The 19,096-nt window shown below is 39.5% G+C and overlaps 1 protein-coding gene across 1 annotated transcript; it reads left to right on the top strand.

Moving 5' to 3' along the window:
• Nucleotides 1-1,967: 1,967 nt before the first annotated feature.
• umps (uridine monophosphate synthetase) lies at nucleotides 1,968-8,590 on the top strand. The gene is made up of 10 exons (XM_028592102.1): nucleotides 1,968-2,379; nucleotides 3,786-3,939; nucleotides 4,905-5,029; nucleotides 5,225-5,412; nucleotides 6,128-6,225; nucleotides 6,504-6,664; nucleotides 6,747-6,864; nucleotides 6,980-7,155; nucleotides 7,241-7,355; nucleotides 8,128-8,590. Exons 1-10 carry the CDS (start codon nucleotides 2,230-2,232, stop codon nucleotides 8,304-8,306), a joined length of 1,464 nt encoding a protein of 487 aa, XP_028447903.1. The 5' UTR covers nucleotides 1,968-2,229; the 3' UTR covers nucleotides 8,307-8,590.
• The last annotated feature ends 10,506 nt before the right edge of the window (nucleotides 8,591-19,096 follow it).

The raw sequence follows: 19,096 nt of genomic DNA, 5'->3' as shown, positions 1-19,096 counted from the left end.
TCTGTATATGTGACATTTTAATTACTATTCCTTAGTAAGTTTTACTAGTTTTTCACTAAATTTTACACACTATTCCTTAGTAAGTTTTACTCGTTTTTCACTAAATTTTACACACTATTCCTTAGTAAGTTTTACTAGTTTTTCACTAAATGTTACACACTATTCCTTAGTAAGTTTTACTAGTTTTTCACTAAATGTTACACACTATTCCTTAGTAAGTTTTACTAGTTTTTCACTAAATTGTATTCATGATTGCTTAGTACATTTTACTACTTGCTAGTTAAGTTTACTTGAGTGCCTTTGATAGAAACCGTTCTTACATTGTAAGTATTGTTTACTTGAGAATTTACTGTGTCAAATTTACTAAGAAATTGTGTGGAAATTGTTGCCTAGCTTTTTCTAAGTAAATTTCACTTCACATTTTTCTCAGTGTGGAATAATTGGCTTATTAAGTTCAAGAATAAATCTTTATTTTATAAAACTTGGTTCAATAATAACATAATTCTAGTACAACTACTAAATGATAATGGATCATTGCTGAATTATTCTGAATTCCTTCACACTTTTGGCATTCCAATCACCCCAAGAGAGTTTGCAATTGTTATGGATGCCATCCCATCTGGTAAGTAGGAGAAAATGAAAATACTCAATTAAAAGTACCTTACAGTTGTATTGAAATAGACTACGGCATTGTTGTAAAATGTTTGTTTAAAGCACTTGAATAAGAAATTCATGTTTAGTTTAAAACGGTCTAAAGGAAATTGTCAATTATAGTGTGATTAAAACTCACTATTTACATTATTTACAGTACTTGATTTACAGCTATGTGAAAAGGTCCACAACCTTATTTGTTTAACAGTAATTTAGTTTTACTGCGAACCGTCACAGGAAGTGCTTTAATTTTGAAGTAGCCTACACGGAAGTTGTCGGTTGTGTACCTTGTGTACTCTTGCTAGCTTACTGAGATGCAACTGTTATGCATGTTGTTGATGCAACAAATACTGTCTATGGATGCAACATGTCCGTCAAGCTAAGTTGCTCACTTTCTTGTTTGTAAAACTGCATCTGTAATAATTATTACCGTTCATGACAGAAACATATTGAACATTAAATGGTCACAGTAAAAGACAAGCGTTTTTGGTCGTCAAGCCATTCCAGTACAGGCATAGTTACTCTCCACGGCTGATACACTGCAGTGATTTACGTGTAACAACCTAAACATGAATTCCCGACATGTTTAAATCTGTCAGCGGCTCGGACACACTGCTGTCCGCGCTGACGTACCGTCACCTGTTGGGACACAGATGTTATGAAATAATACTCACGGCTTTTTTTTCCTGTGAACAAATGCTTCGCGGTGTTGGGAAATTTAAAAAAAATGTTGCGTTAAAATGTGTTGTAACTCGCGTTACTGAGATTGTAACGGGTAATAATTACCGAAATGTAATTAGTAATGCGTTATATTACTGCGTTACAGCAAAAAGGAATACATTACTGTAATTATTAATTAAGCTAATTAGCTGAAGGTAAAAAAAATAACCTTAAGAGAACCTTTAGGGAACGTTCCCTAAAGGTTCTTTAAAAGTTCTACAAAACTAACCTTTACAGAACCTTTAGGGAACGTTCAGAGAAGGTTAGCTGAAGGTAAAAAAAAATAACCTTAATAGAACACATGAATTTCTTATTCAAGTGCTTTAAACAAACATTTTACAACCTTGCCGTAGTCTACTTCAATACAACTGTAAGGTATTTTTAATTGAGTATTTTCATTTTCTCCTACTTACCAGATGGGATGGCATCCATAACAATTGCAAACTCTCTTGGGGTGATTGGAATGCCAAAAATTACCTTCAGAGAACCTTTATGGAACGTTCCCTAAGGGGTATGTGTTTGCTGGGATGTTGCTCTCAATAATTACCTATTAAACGGATGTTGCATTTGAGTTCCTGCAGACTTTCAATTTAACTTAATTCGAATTAAGCTCAACTCTGTAGGCTTCATGAACAAGAAAACCCGCTGCAGGCCCTAAACAATTTAGCCGAACTTTAAGACCTGACATTGTACTGGACATTGTAGTACAGTAGAGTAAATACTCTCTAACATCAGAGTAGGGACAGTGCTTTTATTCTGAAGAAACCAGAGCGGAAGTGTTGCAGCTGCTGAGGAAGTAAAGAGTAAGTAAAGAGTAAGTGCAAGTCTAGCAGATCTCCTGACCTGAATACAGACAAGATGGAAAACGTCTCCATTGACAGTTTAATCCTGAAGCTCCACGATGTGAACGCGGTGAAATTTGGAGAATACAAGTTGAAGAGCGGCATGCTGACACCCATTTATATCGACCTGAGGGTTCTCGTGTCCTACCCCGCGCTCATGAACCAGGTAAACACGTGGTGCTCTTCCCTCCGCACGACCTGATTCACTTTAAATTAAATGTGCTTAAGGGACAACTGTTCAACATAACATTACATTATCCAAAGAATAAATGTCATATTCACGCTACAACGTAACGGGAAGTTTTCCTCGTGTTGAAGTAATGTGATATTGGTGCGCACGTGGGTGTTTTCGGCAGTGGGTGCTTACGCTCAAAGTACATACACAGAAATCAGCGCCGGCCCGAGCCTTTTGGGGGCCCTAAGCAGAATTTGATTTGGGGGGCCCCTCCCACCAGGCGGAGTCACCTGTGCTTAACGATTATTGACACAAATGTCACGCTATGATGTTACGTTATAAATGAATACAGTGAGGTTATGTATTAATACAGTGACGGATTATGAATTACTGTCCCCTTGGGCACAGATGCATAAGGACCCTTCCCCCCCTCCACTACTCTATTTGTGCAAAATCAAGTGCAAACAGTAAAAAATGTTGAATTTGGTAGATGTGATTTCCTGTATTCTGGTGCATTTTTGGGATGGTCAGCTGGAGAAGGGCAATACCTAAATGTGTTCAGATTCATAGCCTTTTGCTTTTTGACTTATTAAAGTAGTGACTTCATGCAACTACTTGGGCTTCAGGGCTAATCAACACGTTCAATCCCACAGGACTTTATGTTCGAGTAAAATATAATATCTATTTATCCTAATAGGGATGCATATTTAGATTTTTGTCTTCCTTGTTTTTAGTATATTATGTATACACACGGCTAAAAACAAGGAAGAAGAGTGTAACGAGGTAAATATCGGACTGGCTATACCTTTTTCAGATACGTTAAGTTTGTGAATATGGGCTGGCATTTTTCAGTAAGCCTCATTCAGGGACGAGAGACCTACATGAAAGATGCAAATATGCAATATACGATTGTGTGGACTGCCCCTCATATAGGCCTAGTCTAAAAAAAAAAATCAGAAACAGAAATCGCTACAATTCTCTCTATTGCAAACACATTTACTTTAGCCTCCAAAATAATCACACATTTCAGTCAACATCTCCTTGACACAGTTTAAAAAAACATTTAACATTATCGTCTTTAAAAATGTTAATACTGCTCCAACACTTAACGATATGGTATATCTTGCCAATATTTGGTCATGTTAAAACATAAAAGGTTCCACCAAAAACAGTTTTCACAAAGTTGTTGAGTTTATCGCCTCTGGAGGTTTTAGAAAAAAGGATTTTATAGAGTTTAAACCTAATCGGGGACAGCAAATGAAAAGCGTGAATGACAATTCAGGTTTTGATTGCCTGTTGTGTTGATTGCCCAGTAATGTAGTGTAGTGTAGTGTAGCCCCCACCTACAACACTGCCACATTAGAATCTGGACCCCTTTTTTGTTTTTTTATTTGCAGGTGTCAAGTCTCATTTACCAGCGAGTGCAGGAAGAGGGACTGCAGTTTGACTTGGTGTGTGGGGTTCCATACACAGCCCTGCCTTTGGCCACAATCATCTGTTCTAGACATGAACTGCCCATGCTTATCAGGCGAAAGGAGGCCAAGGACTATGGTGGGTGGCTGGGCTTTTGTCAGTTTTATTAATCAAGCCTTTATAAGTATTCCCCTTTGGATTTGTTCGTCAACCGTAAGAAACCACAAGAATGACTTTTGTTGGGATGGATGTTTGTGGTTTAGAATTGTCCCATTTTGTAGAACTTTAATCTGGATAGTGATATGTATCAGATCCTAAGCTCATTCAAAAAGCAAAAACAATCAAATAAATACATTCTAATTCCCACCCACAATGATACCTTGATATCATATGGAGCCGCTGTTGCGCCATAAAGGTTAAAATGTTCACTACTGGCACAGTTTTGGCGACAACTGATGTAATAGGCCTTTTCTCTCAGCTGTCAAAGACAAACCTGACTGTTCCATCCCTATATTCGGACTTGTGTAATTGGGAGCTGATTTCTTTTTCTTTTTTTAAAGTCTCAGCTGGCTTTAGACATGTGCATTGTTCCTTCTTTTTATTTCTTTTTTTTATTTTTAACGTGGACATTGACATGCATGCAAAGCTGTTGGCCAACTAGTGACATTCCTCTGGCCCTACAAAGCTGAAAAATATTGACTTAAGTCCTGAAAGTGAAGTTTCTCTCTCTCTCTCCTAAGACAATTTGACCATACATATGTGATTTGAAGCATATTTGTGAATCAGCAGAAACCTTTTCTCCATTGGAAGATGACTCTGCCAAGGCCTTGAATTAGAGTAACCGACACTATGACTCAGCATTACATGTCATTTAGCTGATGCTTTTATCCAAAGCGACTTACAATTGCTATATATCAGAAGTCGCACTCCCCTGGAGCAACTACGGGTTAAGTGTCTTGCTCAGGGACACATTGGTTGATGTATCACAGTGGGAATCAAACCCAGATCTCCCACACCAAAGGCATGTGTCATATCCACTGCGCCATCACCACCAGTTTGCCCAGAATAGGGAGTGATAAGGCTCTTTATGTAACCCTTTTTAGGAACCAAGCGTCTGGTGGAGGGCTCGTTTCAGGAGGGGGACATATGTCTGATCATCGAGGACACAGTGACCAGTGGCAGCAGCATCCTGGAGACTGCTGAAGTGCTCAATAAAGGGGGACTGAAGGTGCAGTTTAAAAAAAAAAAAAAAAAGATTACCATAGGGATGATAGTATAACATGGATGCTTTTTGTTTGAATAATCACTGTAAATGTTATAAAAGTCCATCAAGTACTGTAATAAGTTTACCAAGGGCAGCAGCCATCTTAAACCTGGCCCCAGTGGGCGTAATCCTCTTTTTGAAATCTTGTATTTGTTTTAGGTGACAGATGCAGTGGTACTAATGGACAGAGAGCAAGGCGGTGTGGATATGTTGGCTTCTCAGGGAATCAAGCTCCATCCCATCATCTCTATGTTCAAGCTGCTCAATGTGCTGCTGGCAGCTGAACGCATCGACGCTCAAACTGCCCAGAATGTCCGCACGTTCATCCAGGACAACAACACGTTCAGGTACAGTCGCACAGTTCCCTCTCCCTAAAATGGGGTGTGTGTTTTAACAAGTACTTTACATGTTGATTGATTGATTGATTGATTGATTGATTGATTGATTGATTGATTGATTTCTGAATCAAGATGATGAAACCGTAATCCCAAGGATAACATGCTAAAGTAAAATACTTATTTCCAGCACGGTCCTTGGTGTTGCACACATGAAACAATATACAGGAAGCAAACAAACCAGACTAAAAAGCCATACAATATGAGGAGGGAGGTATAATAAAAAAAATCACATAAAAACAAACTAAATAAAAAAACAAAAAATGCTGTAAAAACTCTCCAATTTGTCAATAAATATTCAACTTGTTCCATAAAAGTTGCTTGACCTGTGTTTTTTAAAAATCCCTCGTGATGATAGTTTTGTAGCATTAGGCAAACTATTCCATGCCATGATACCAGTGTAAAAGAAAGACTTTTTTTTTTTTTTTTTTTCATTAGTAGCTCTAAGAACTATGCAACAGCAGATGCTGGCCCTGGTATTATGGCAATGCTGCGTGTGGACCATGGTTACATTAGAGCATATTTGGGGGCATGGCCATTAACAATGTTAAACATATGGTTCAGCTTAAGTTGTTCTACTCTTAGATGAACAGGTAGGAGACCAGGTCTTGTAAACTCCTCCCTATGTCACAACTGCAAAGTAACATTTGCACTATGCCTCTTTCAGCCCCAAGGAGAAGAATGGCAATGGGGTCCCTGCCACCAAGAAGCCATGTATGGAACAGAACAATAGGCTGAGCTACGCAGACAGAGCCAAACTACCCAGTATGTAGCCTTCCGAGTTGGTCAAATGGCCAGCACTAGTAGGCAAATGTGAATATAACTGACAATATATCTTTGCAAGGTTACATCCAACTTTAAAGACGCATACTTTCCACTCTCTTGGCGTGATTTTTAGCGATCACTCGAAAAGCATTTTGTACATTTAATTTTTCTCCATTTGTAAACGGTCGTTTTGTTCAGAGGTGGTGTCATTTAAAATGGTGAATATTGGCATTTTGAAAATTGAAATTCATTCAGTCTCTCCCTCCTCCTGTCTGCAGACGTCCACCCTCTGGCGTCAAAGCTGCTGAAGACCATGGAGGAGAAGCAGTCTAACCTCTGTGTGTCCGCCGACGTGACGAGCAGCGAGGAGCTTCTTCAGCTAGCCGACTCTCTGGGTCCCAACATCTGCATGCTGAAGACCCATGTAGACATCCTAAAGGTCGGAGGGAAAACCAGTCCAAATTTTACACAAAGAATATTGTCAGGACACCTAATCTAATGCTCTGCATGTCTGCTAACAGGACTACACAGCGGCCTTCAGCCAGAGACTGCGGGCTTTGGCTGAGAAACACAACTTCCTCATCTTTGAAGATCGCAAGTTTGCTGACATTGGCAACACAGTCAAGCATCAGTATGAAGGTGAGAGGGTTTAAATTCAAATTTGGGCTTTTGTGTGAAATGCACCTGTCTTTTAAAATGCCTGTTTTTGTATGTATATTTTTAGTATCTTTACGTATCTTAATCCATTTCCCAGGTGGGTTGTACCAGATCTCGTCTTGGGCCCACATAGTGAATGCCCACGGGGTGCCGGGGCCCGGGGTCGTGAAGGGCCTTAGCGCTGTAGGAAAGCCTCTGGGCCGAGGCTGTTTACTCATAGCACAGATGAGCTCCCGGGGGTCACTGGCTACTGGTGAATACACAAAGGCTGTGGTAAGCTAAGTTTACTCAAATTATCTATCTATCTCTATCTCTATCTCGGTTAACAGTTGTTTATCTATGCTATCTGTCTTTACAGCTGAAGATGGCGGAGGAGCAGTCAGACTTTGTGATTGGCTTTATCTGTGGCTCTAAGATCACCCAGAGGCCAGAGTTCATCCACATGACCCCCGGGGTGCAGATGCAGGCTGGAGGTACATTTGACTCTTATTTTAAAGAGACTTGCATTTGCCATTTCTTTGTATTCGGTCGATTTTTTTTCCTACAAATGATGTAATTTACATTAATATGTTTATATTTACATTTTAAGTACATGTTCACATTTTAAGAGGAAACTGAAATCATGTGACACACATAATGCACACATGCATACACACAGTTTGATTTTGGATGCATTTTGTGTTATAGTGTACTTTTTGGTGCACCTACTTTGTCTCACCTAGGAGAGGCACATACCGTGTGTTTAAAAAAATAAATAAATGAACCACTACAACAAGGTTGAACCTCATACAGTGTGTCCCATACTGTATGTGTTTGGACAGTGACACGTTTAGAATGGTTTTGCTCTGTACTCCATCAGATTTGAAATGAAACCATTACTATTAGGTTAAAGTGCTAACTTTCCGCTTTAAGGGTGTTTGATGTGTTAACATTGGTATTGGTTGAAGAATATAGGAAACCAGCCCTTTTTATACATAATATCCCAATAGTAGGACAATGCCTGGCACAACCTGGCAGACTTAATGTGCGGTAGGATTTTTATTTTTTTATGGTGATTTATAGGTTTGTAAGTGCCTTAAACATAGACAGGAAAAGGGTGTAACTTGATGCCTTTCCACTCTGCTCTTGATGTGGTGTTATGACTCCTCTTTAACACAAGGATGAGCTATAGTACAAGAAATGATTGCTGGGCCTGCTATAGTCCTCCTCGCACCCCTCAACACCCTCCCCCTCTTTCTCTTGCAGGTGATGGGTTGGGCCAGCAGTACTCCACCCCAGAGGAAGTCCTCTACAACAAAGGCTCTGATGTCATCATCGTCGGTCGGGGTATCCTGGAGGCCCCTGATAGGCTGAAAGCTGTTGAATCATACAGAAAGTCCGGCTGGGAGGCTTACACAAAGAGACTGGGCCAGAGTAGCCAATAGGAGCTCAACAAAAGAGTCTCCTCTGCATCATTACGTCTAATTTCAAATTTATCCTGCCACTCTAATAAAGGACCTCTGCGGATTACCTTAAAGTATTTTTCTCTTTTACACCAGTGTGACCATAGTTGTTTACATAGAAACATGCAGACATTTGCAGCAGTGGGGAACCCGACACTTTACTGTTGAACATATGTAAATGCACTCTTTTGATTCTGTCCTGTTTAATAAGCTGCATTAACTGTGTTCTTCTGATTCCCTCCTAATTAATAAACTGCACAACTTGACCTGAAGTGTATCTGCTAAGGTACTTTATGATCAGGTTTCAACAGAATAAGGAGAAGGTTTCAGTATTCCGTTAAGTAAGATTTGATTCCTTCTGTCCATGTCTAACCATGGAGAGTTGGAGATAAAATGTGGATAACCTAGAATGGCTAGTTTTTTTTTTTTTTTTTTTTTTTTTTGATTTGGCTGCTAAACTCCCAAACTCACCTGATGATTTGTTTTTCAAAGCAGAAGGTGTCATTGCCTTGACAAAGACTACTGCTTCCAGTCAGGCTGAAGCTTTTTTATGTCACAAATAAGAGTGGGAATGGCTATTACTTCATGGATGTATAAGATGTAGGTTGTAATTCAGGGCATTTTCCAGTTTACATCTTAAGCATCACTTTTTAACATGATCAAAGACACGGCAATAACTGCAAGGCAGTCTCTTTAACTCCGAAACACATCTCTGTGTCATGTTGAGCTCCAGCTTCACAAAGTATGTACAGTTAGTTAATTTTATAGCAAATGGAACAGCATGGTCAGTTACAATTCAGTAATAGACAATGGGTTTTAAATGTTTTGACTGTTGTCCTGACTTGATTATGCTTTTTTTATTTTATTTTTTATAAATGGAACACTTAAAGTAATGAATTTATAGGTCAACTACAAAAGGATGGCTTTTGATGTACCTGATTGATTGCAATTCCCTGAAGAGAATATGAAAAAACATTGCAGATCGTTTGAACAGTGTTCAGCCATCTTGACATTTATTTTTAGTATTACTTTAGATGATCAGTGTGTAACCCCTGAGATTGTGTTTTTGATTACAAGATGAGGGATTGCTAAATGCAGCCGGGTTAGTCAACTGTCTTGATTAAGTCCAATGTCTGCCGTCCATATTGCTAACAATGCTGAGGTGAGGCAATCCTTTTTCTAAAGTGATATGAATTCAGTTATATGACATGATCAGTAATCTTGTCTCTCCAAAAAGAGTAGATAAACAAGTTTTGCTTAGACAAAGGAGAATTGCCTTTATTTTGTGACACCTCCCTTTTAAAAAGTCTTTATTTTGTATGCAGTGTGTCCTGGAGCCATGGCAGTTGTGCTGTTACTGCTAATTCAAGGTATTCTTAAAGGTATGCCTTTGTTTGATTTAAGGGATACATGTTTTATCTAATGGCAACCTTGTTTGGCTTTTTCCCTCCATGTACAAATTTTGACTGAATACTTCAATAAATCATTTGTTGAATGAACACGTTTTTTTTCTTCCAAGTTTAATGTTAAATATTGTTTCACTTCTGTATGTACTTCCTGTAATAATACTGTTTTTCATGTTTTTTGTTGTTCCTTGAGGTGAAAGAAGTGAGATGCCATTGGATATCTATTATTTAACCTTTTATAAATTGAACTTTGATGCTGATCAATTTACAATCAGGTGTTATAATCTACAGATATATATATATATATTTAAATGTTAGGTTTAAACCTCAGCTGCCTTTTGAACCACTGTAAAATTGGGATTACACCGGGTTCTCTCCACTGCGATGTGATTTAGCAAGGTTTATATAATTGTTTTTAAATTACACTGTTATATTGATAAGAACCATCACCTGTATACAGACGAGGCTGAGTAATGTATCAACAATCAAGGTACCCTGGTAATATTTGGTTATTACAGGATATTGGAGACTCTTTAGAGTAATTTTAGTTGCTGGTTTTCCTTTTTTCTTATTTGATCCTAAGTGCAAGTTGAATCCACCTTTTGTTGACTTGTATAACTCCATATAAGCCTCCATAAAAGTAACTAATATCAGAAATAAATCTGGTAAACTATGAATTATCAATGAAAACAACCTGATTCAACAGAAATCAAATAGAAGCAATTGCTTCTAATCAAATAATTACACAAATTCTGTCAATGTGAATCTTGAGTCTCAAAATGTTTTATTGTTGTGATCACTACACCTGGTAAATGTGATTGAATTATTATGAATTATAACAATATTAATACAATTAAATGATATTTTTGTTGGTTTTGATTTATATGATGAAATATGGTAAATGTGTGCAAAATAAACTTAAAATATTTTTTGGGGCATATTTTCCCTTTATTAGATAGTAACAGTGGATAGACAGGACAGGTGGGATGACACACAGCAAAGGGCCGCAGGCCAGACTCGAACCCACGCCGGTGCAAAGGACTCAGCCTACATGGGGCGTACACTCTTATTGGGTGAGCTAGAGGTCGCCCCTCAAAATAAACTTTAAATGGGTTTTCTTTCTTGGTGACTGTTCTGGCTCAAATTTCTTTTTGAACTTTCCCTCATCTTCTCTGTATTGTGCCTTTGTAAAGTTGAGGCACTCGTGAGAGATGATGGTCAAAATTAAAGCAGCAGGGGCTGAGATATATTTTAGTCCTTAGCATTAGTCAAACTTGGATCCTACAAGTCCCATACTGCCTGTTAAATACTCTCATCTTCAAACTCCATGCCCTCCATTTTCAATGTCAGTCTCAAGCCTTAAATATGATGACATGATGACATCATCAGGTTCATTTTGTCAGACTTCACAAAGCTCCTCCAGAGCCACAAAATACATTATACAACTGATTTCACATGCTAGAGTTAATTAGAGAGTTTAATGTGTGAGTCTTGGTACTCTTAGGGGAAGTATACATGAATACAGCAATGTTTCCTCATATTTTAGGGTGGATTTACCCTTTAGTGGTAGTTTGAACCCCAAGCATTTTCCTTCCATAACACCTGGACGATTCCACAATGAGCTTTTTTCCCGATGTTGTCGGGCAAGATGAGCCACCCATCAGCAGAAAGTCATTTGCAAGGCATATGATATGGAAATGATGCCCGAACAGGCGCTAGGACAAATTGAGTCGGCAGGTAGCGACGTTACAATGCGCCTTTCTACAGATTAACGCAGGCACAAAGGTCAGACACGTTGCCTGGCACAGAAGAGGAGGAGGGAAGGCGTTTTTGGATGGAGGAAAAGGGCTGGTAGGAATAATGCATTTAGTGTGTGCGTGTGTGTCGCACCCCTCCCCCTTTATGTCAATATTGGATCAGAGCAACGCACCGTGCGACAGGTGTCTGTGCGCGCCCTGAGGATCTTCTACCGTTTTCATCCATGAGGGGTGGGGGTAAGAGAGAGAGAGAGAGAGAGAGAGAGAGAGAGAGAGAGCATGCAGAGGTATAAAAGGTATACCTGTCACAAACCGCACACATTCAGTGCGCGTAAAAGGTGAGACAAAACTGACCAAGCTCGCGTATTTTGGCCTTCATCACTTTGCCTCGTCTAAAGGTAGGCTGTAAGGCTTTTCATTCATTTCTTATTTTCTTCAGAGTATCCATTCTTACAAGAGTGTGCATTTGATGGTGTTCTAACTTCTCCCAAATCTTCTTCCAAAGGTTACCTGACAACAGAAAGGCCAGCTGTTACGCGCTCCCTACCTCTCGCTCTCTTTCTCTGGATCCTAGTCACACTGTGATCCTTTTTGTGACTTTTTCATGTCCGTATTTGCTTCACGTTGAGCCTCACGTACAATACCTGAAGATGAAGTTTTGTTCGTTCGGCTCGCGTTATGCAGGTACGGGTTGGCAACTGGAAAAGACACAAAGTTTGTTCTTAGTTATGGGAGCATCATCACCGTTGTCAACACTGTCAAGCCTCATTTCAGACAAATAATGGAGTGTTGTTTTTGTTTGAGTTGTTTTAAAGTTTGTTGGTTCAAGGTCGCCAAATGGGGGAGGACAGATGGGTAAGGCCACATATTGCTGCAGCACGAGTGAACCAAATTACAGTAATGAAAGTCTTGAAAATCTTGAAAAATATATAAGACTTTTCTAAGAAAAATACATTAGCCATTAGACCAAGACCATTGCTCTATCTGAGACAACTTGATAACAACATAGTTTCAGTGACTAAAGCACCAGGTGTAACCATATTTCAATGAATAGATTGCCTTATTTGCATACAGCTGGCAACAGGCAGTGCTCTCAAAGAAAGCCATGTCAGCCTTGGACAACTTGTGGCCTGGCTATATGAAGTCACAATCATTTATCCAAAGGTAAATTAAAAAAAAATAAGCTTTTCAAAGAAAAGTAATTTCCTGACTCATTTGAGTAGAAATGTAAAGATTCTTTGTTGAATAAGTACAGAACAGCACAGAAAAGGTTACAGCAAGTGAATCGGTTGATTCAGGTAATCAAGGCCGTTCATAAATAAAAAGTTCCAGTTTAAATCCAACTCTTGTTTTTACTGAAATGGTAAAAGTCAGGATTATAAATATCACATCATTCCAAATATTCATGTAAAACCTGTCGCTTTTAACAGACACACCTGTCTGTTCAAGTCAGTACCTTATCACTACTGATAAAGCTGTAACTGGCGTTGTGTCCACAGTGATGGTCATTCTCTGTTTATTTCTTAGTCCACGGTTGTATTTGACTGCATGTGCCTGTTTGAACTGCCCCTGGACGATATCATATCTCATGCACTGAAAAGGTTGATATTTACAATGACAGGGATGATAATCTCCGTATCCCCCTTTTGGTGGGTTTTTGATAATCACTTTTCCATTGGCACATTCATGTTGACAGCATGTTTTTTCCACTGGGGGCCTATTCATTACTGTCCATCTCCTACGTCATGAACTGAGGCTGCAGGCGAGCACCAGGGAGCAGAGAGATGGGCTTAATGGGAGGTTATGTCAATCATTAACTAAACATTAACCACACACACACACACACACACACACACACACACACACACACACACACACACACAGACATCTGATATTGGCCATCTGTCATTTGGATGCTATAATGCAACTTTCAGCCATCACGTTTACCATTCATTATATTTATTGTTCCTTATGTTTAATGTTTAATGTCATTTAAATGAACGCTGGTGTTTTCCTTTTATCCAGCTCTCGGATTAGGAGGCAGTGTTTGAATATTTTGGATTTCAGACAATAAATTGATGCCCAGACAATAAACTGCCCTTTTACATTCCCAGTTCAAACTGATCCATTCATTCAAAAGCAGCACAGTTACGTAGAGTAACATATAGTGCCCAAACTTATGAAGGCACCATAAATTGTTACAGATAACAATCCCTGACCAATTTTTTTCCATTGACTAATTTATTAAATTGTCCGCTTAAACAATGTATATGAGGCATTCAAGTTTCTACTATAGACTATTCAAACACAAGTGCTTTACAATAGAAGTGTACATGTGAGCCAAGCGTAATACGAGTAAAACAAATCACCAATAATCACATTGTCTGAAAATCAAACACATTATGTCCTACAATTAAAAGTAATGTGTTCCTCTGTGGCATTTGGATCTCTTTGTCACTGAATATGTCATGTCTGCACTTCTGAAGTGAAATCACTAATGTTCAAGCCGAAGTTTGATGTACATTTCTTTATACCTTTGGTTTTTCCAGCAGATTATTCCCTTAACATTGTTTTTGTTTCCTTGGTAAGTCCTTTTCAGTCTTTATTATCTCAAAACACATCTCATTTAGGTACCAGCACCTTACAAAAGACCTTATTTTAAAGCCTGCCCAACATGCCACTCTTTACCTGAAAGCCTATTTGCCTCTGCTTTAAGCTCCAGTCAATATTTGTTTAAAGCCAGAGGAAGGGAAAGCTCACACTCCTCAGTATCCTGGTTACCTTGCCCTGACTGTCCCAACTGGTCCTGCTGCTGCTACACCCTTCCTACCATCTCATGGACCTGTACAGCGTATTAGCAAGCAGCTAATTTGTTTAGCATTCATGGTGGCTTAGACTGCTGCTTTTTTCCCCCGTAAAAATTAGTCTGAATATATATATTCAGTCAAATCACAATTTGAAACAGTATGGAAAAGATGGGAAAATATTACACTGGATCCTATCTAGTGATATTGACCATATTTAAAATAAGCCTGACAATTGACTCTTTCAAAGCAACATTATGAAACAATACGATACAACTTTATTGTCAGTTAACAATGAAATTCATTTTGCGTTCCCGAGCAGCTACGCTCAAAAGAAAAGAAAAGTACACACCGAGTTAAACAACAATTACACACATCATTATCATCAAAACACATCAACAGCCATGACAAACAACATTACACAACTGAAGAACTTTCAAATAGGCCAGATACTTTCCATCAAAACTTGTGTAGCAGTGCTTACATTGGCGATCCAGTCCTTTTTTTTTTCTGTACGTGATAAATATTTTCACTGAAACCCTTTTGATTCTATTGTTACTTTCATATCTTTAGGACACACACAGAGAAGGTCCCTGGAGCCCATGTCGGCCAGATGATGCAAAAACCAGAAACATGCAATATACTGTAAATACATTAGTTGTAACTAAGTTTTATATTAACTTACCTATATACATTTTTCGGCAGTTTCGTCAGCTAAATGTGAACAGAGAAAGCATACACACAAAAAATAACATATAATGTATACATCAAGTTTAGAAAAGAAGCAAAAATTTGATGTTTTAAGCAATTCATGTTATGTGTTATTTCCTATTTGATTAATATTGTCATTCTGTTTATCGATATTATAATTCTACTACTGCTACATGTATTGCATGTCTGTCTGAGCCCTCCTCTGTTGCTACCTGAGGTTTCTTCCTTTTCCTACATCAAGGGTGCAATGATGACAGAAGGTCTAATACATATGTGTGATTTTGGGCAAAATAAATTAAATTGACTTGACCACCAGGAAACCCCAAAGATTGCATTCTCTTATTTCAAGACTCATGCTGGCCCGGCGGTGACCCTATGAACAGGGCCACATTGTTTGTATCTGTACAGCAGTAACATAATTACATTTTTTGTATCTGTCAAATGGTTTGCTGCTATCTGTTAATGGTAAAGAGAGTGCTTTCCAGAGGCTGTGTGTGTGTGTGTGTGTGTGTGTGTGTGTGTGTGTGTGTGTGTGTGTGTGTGTGTGTGTGTGTGTGTGTGTGTGTGTGTGTGTGTGTGTGTGTGTGTGTGTGTGTGTGTGTGCTCTGCCTGTAGGCTGTGTGCTGTTTCCTCTGACAGTTACCGATTATCAAGAGTCATGCAAATGCTCTAGGCCTTTACCCTCTCCTGATTGGCTAGTTCTTACCTTTGCTCTCTGACTTTCTGATTACATGGAGTATGGAGTGCTACTGGAATAAAGTGATAAGTTAACATTTAGAATAATTATCTCAATAAGCTGTAATGTATTCTATATTGGAAACAAAAATGAGAGCATGACAAATAGCAATCATGTTAACAAGCTGATTATATTTTTGGAAATCAATAGAAGAAAAAAAAGAATGGCAAAGATTCTTGCTTTGTCTGAATCTCTCAAGCAAAAATAGTCTCTCTTGTGTAGCAGTTGTTCTGTCTGTTTGTACACTTAACTCCCAACTGCAGTTTGTGTGCGCCTGGCATCACAATAAAATACTGATTGTCTTTCTATGTGTGATAACTCATGGACACTAGCACAGAAAATGTTATAATCTACATATTTCTCTATGTTTTTTTTTCTGCAGGGAAATCCAGCTGCTTGGGTGTCCGCGTATAGAGATCAGTGGGGACAAGTGGAGGCGGTGGGCCTACGAGCAGATGTCCTGCTTGCATCATCCTCACCTGGATTAGTCTCCACGGTAACCTTCCACCTGAAGGAGAGCATTTATTCAGTGCAATCTGTATGTCATTGTGTGTGTGCATGTGTGTCAGCGTGCAGATATAAAAACAGTCACGTGTGTGTGTGCTTGCATGCAAACACGTTAATGTGTATGTGCAGGTGCATTCACTCACTATTCAAATAGTTTGGACACACTGACCCAGAAAACAAAACACACTTCCTGCCCTCCAACCAATCTATACAAGTACAACAAAATTACCTTTCATTATTTTAAAATGTTCAAGTGCCAGACAGATTTGTTTTAAATATTAAGCTACACATTTGTTTTGCTACTGGAAGTAAAAAGACGATGAAAAGCTTTTCACACAGATGTATTGGGAGATGAGACAGCCGTTGGCCAACTGCTATACAGCAAAAAACAAATTGACTACTGAGCCGAATGCACTGGCTTGTGTTAAAGTGTGTGAGCTTGTGTGGGGGCAAGGTGGAGGGTGGGGGTGTGGCCTTGACCAACTGCCACTTTGCTTGTTTGCAAGCCATGATGTCTCTCTTTCATAGGTGGGCCAAATTCTCTGGGTGGGCAAAGCAGAGAAAGGGGAGGTAACCTTGCTCCTTATGACCTCATAAGGAGCAAGATTTCAGCTCGGCCCATCTGAGCTTTTTTTTTTAAAATTTTATTAGTTTATTTATCAAGGACAATGCAGCGCACATTATTACATACAATTATCATAGTCAAGCCATAACAATGTGAGTAGATGTGTTGCATAAAAGGTTTCTAGCCAATTGGCTAAATTGCAACCCCAGTCCTTGGTCAGGCCTTTCTAAAAAGTTAATCCAAATATAATAAAAAAAAAAAAAAAAACTACATAGTGTGAGTTACATGATCATGCAGCTAATACGTTACTAATATATTACATCAACATTTCACAGTCGTGACCACATTGCACAGAACAGCATATCACGATGCAAACCAACACAAACCCCAAACACCCGGACACTCACGCTCACTCACCTATACCCTAACCATAACCTTGGCAACCATATACAAACAGCCATGCATCCACAGACAATACATTACTACAACACAACTGACTCAGTGGTTACATTTTTGGTTTTCTTTCAGCCAGTATTTCACCATTATATTAAATGTTTTCAGTTCAGTTTGTGTTTTTATTTCGATTGGTAAATTATTCCAGAAATGGGTCCCTATCACTGAAAAACATGACATGAAAGTAGTTTTGTGCCCCTCTGCTATGCAGTTGCCACCCACTGCTCCCCTAGTGGCCACTCTCCTTGTATTTGTTTTTGTCACAAAAGGACAGAGTACGGTTGGAGCTAGATTATTTGCACATTTGAAAGTCAGTTTAAGAAAAGTTAATAAAGCAATCAAAATTTAAAAGCTTGGTATTTCTGTACTATCAAACAGTGGTGCCACATTGTTGGTTTCCGATCCATTATTTTCAGTGCCTGTTCATATAATGATATGATGGGTTTGACTGTTGTCTGGGAAGCTTGGCCACATACAGTAACACAATAGGATAAGTGAGAGAGTATCATAGCATGAAAAAACAATAAAGGCAGAGCAGGATACCCAGGGCTCGGTTTATCGCCATTTCTAGCCACTGGGGGACCATAGACAGGCTGGAGGAACTCATATTAATGTTAAAAAAACCTCATAAAGTGAAATTTTCATGCCATGGGACCTTTAAAGGTGCTCTAAGCGATGTCACGTGTTTTTGTCACATACAGCAAACATCTCCTCACTATCAGCTGCCTGTCCCCTGAACACACTGTAAAAAAAACGCGGTCTCTGTAGACAGCCCAGGCTCCACAAACGGCAACAAAAACAAACTGGCCAACTTGCACCACGAAACATAACAAACAGTGTTCCAGCCAATAACTGACAAGAAGGATTTGAGGGTGGGGGTTGGGGGGTTAGTGTGCGGAAAGGAGGGGGAGGGAACGGGATGAGGAGGAGGGAGGGGCGAGCTAGCCTCCGTTTTGTTTGACAATACTTTGTATGTCAACAAGAAGTGACATCACCCAACATCGCTTAGAGCACCTTTAAAGGTCCCATGACATGGTGCTCTTTGGATGCTTTTATATAGACCTTAGTGGTCCCCTAATACTGTATCTGAAGTCTCTTTCCCGAAATTCAGCCTTGGTGCAGAATAACAGCCACTAGAGCCAGTCCCACAATGAGTTTTCCTTAGGATGTGCCATTTCTGTGTCTGAGGAGGAGAGGGGGGGCAAGGTGGAGGGTGGGGATGTGGCCTTGACCAACTGCCACTCGGCTTGTTTGCAAGCCATGATGTCTCTCTCTCTCTCATGGATAGGCCAAATTATCTTGGTGGGCAAAGCAGAGAAAGGGGAGGTAACCTTGCTCCTTATGACCTCATACGGAGAAGATTCCAGATCGGCCCATCTGAGCTTTCATTTTCTCAAAGACAGAGCAGGATACCCAGGGCTCGGTTTAAGGCCGAGACACACCAGGCCGATAATCGGCCGTTGGACAGTCTGGCGAGGTCAGTGACTCGAGTCTGTTTGGTGTGTCCCGTGCCGTCGTCAGTCTGGGGGGCTGTCGGCGTTCATTTTGGCCAACCTGACATGCTCAGTCGGAGGCAGGGCAGTCGGGACTCACCCAAAAATGGCGAGCGGAATGAGCGTGACTAGAGTCTCTCAAAATCTGACATATGAAAATCTTTTAAACTGACCTTTGTTGAGCTGAAATGAAGACAGATTCAGCAACTGCACGGCCTATTTCTCGCTTAAAATGTTTTCAAAAACATGTTTCAGTGAACTAGTTTAGTACAATATGAGATTGTATTCTGAACGAGCCGCCATGACAGTCTGGCTTTGAATTTCCGGAGAACGGACAATC

Source organism: Perca flavescens, chromosome 11 (genome assembly GCF_004354835.1).
Source record: "Perca flavescens isolate YP-PL-M2 chromosome 11, PFLA_1.0, whole genome shotgun sequence".
NCBI lineage: Eukaryota > Metazoa > Chordata > Actinopteri > Perciformes > Percidae > Perca > Perca flavescens.
Note: the sequence above shows the minus strand (reverse complement) of the source record. Positions and strands in the feature narration are given on the sequence as shown.

Excerpts from the sequence above, each read along its gene's own strand:
- umps (XM_028592102.1), top strand. The coding sequence starts at position 2,230 with ATGGAAAACGTCTCCATTGACAGTTTAATCCTGAAGCTCCACGATGTG. Across the intron at positions 3,940-4,904 it reads AAAGGAGGCCAAGGACTATG|GAACCAAGCGTCTGGTGGAG; the intron begins GTGGGTGGCTGG and ends AACCCTTTTTAG. Across the intron at positions 7,356-8,127 it reads GGTGCAGATGCAGGCTGGAG|GTGATGGGTTGGGCCAGCAG; the intron begins GTACATTTGACT and ends TTTCTCTTGCAG.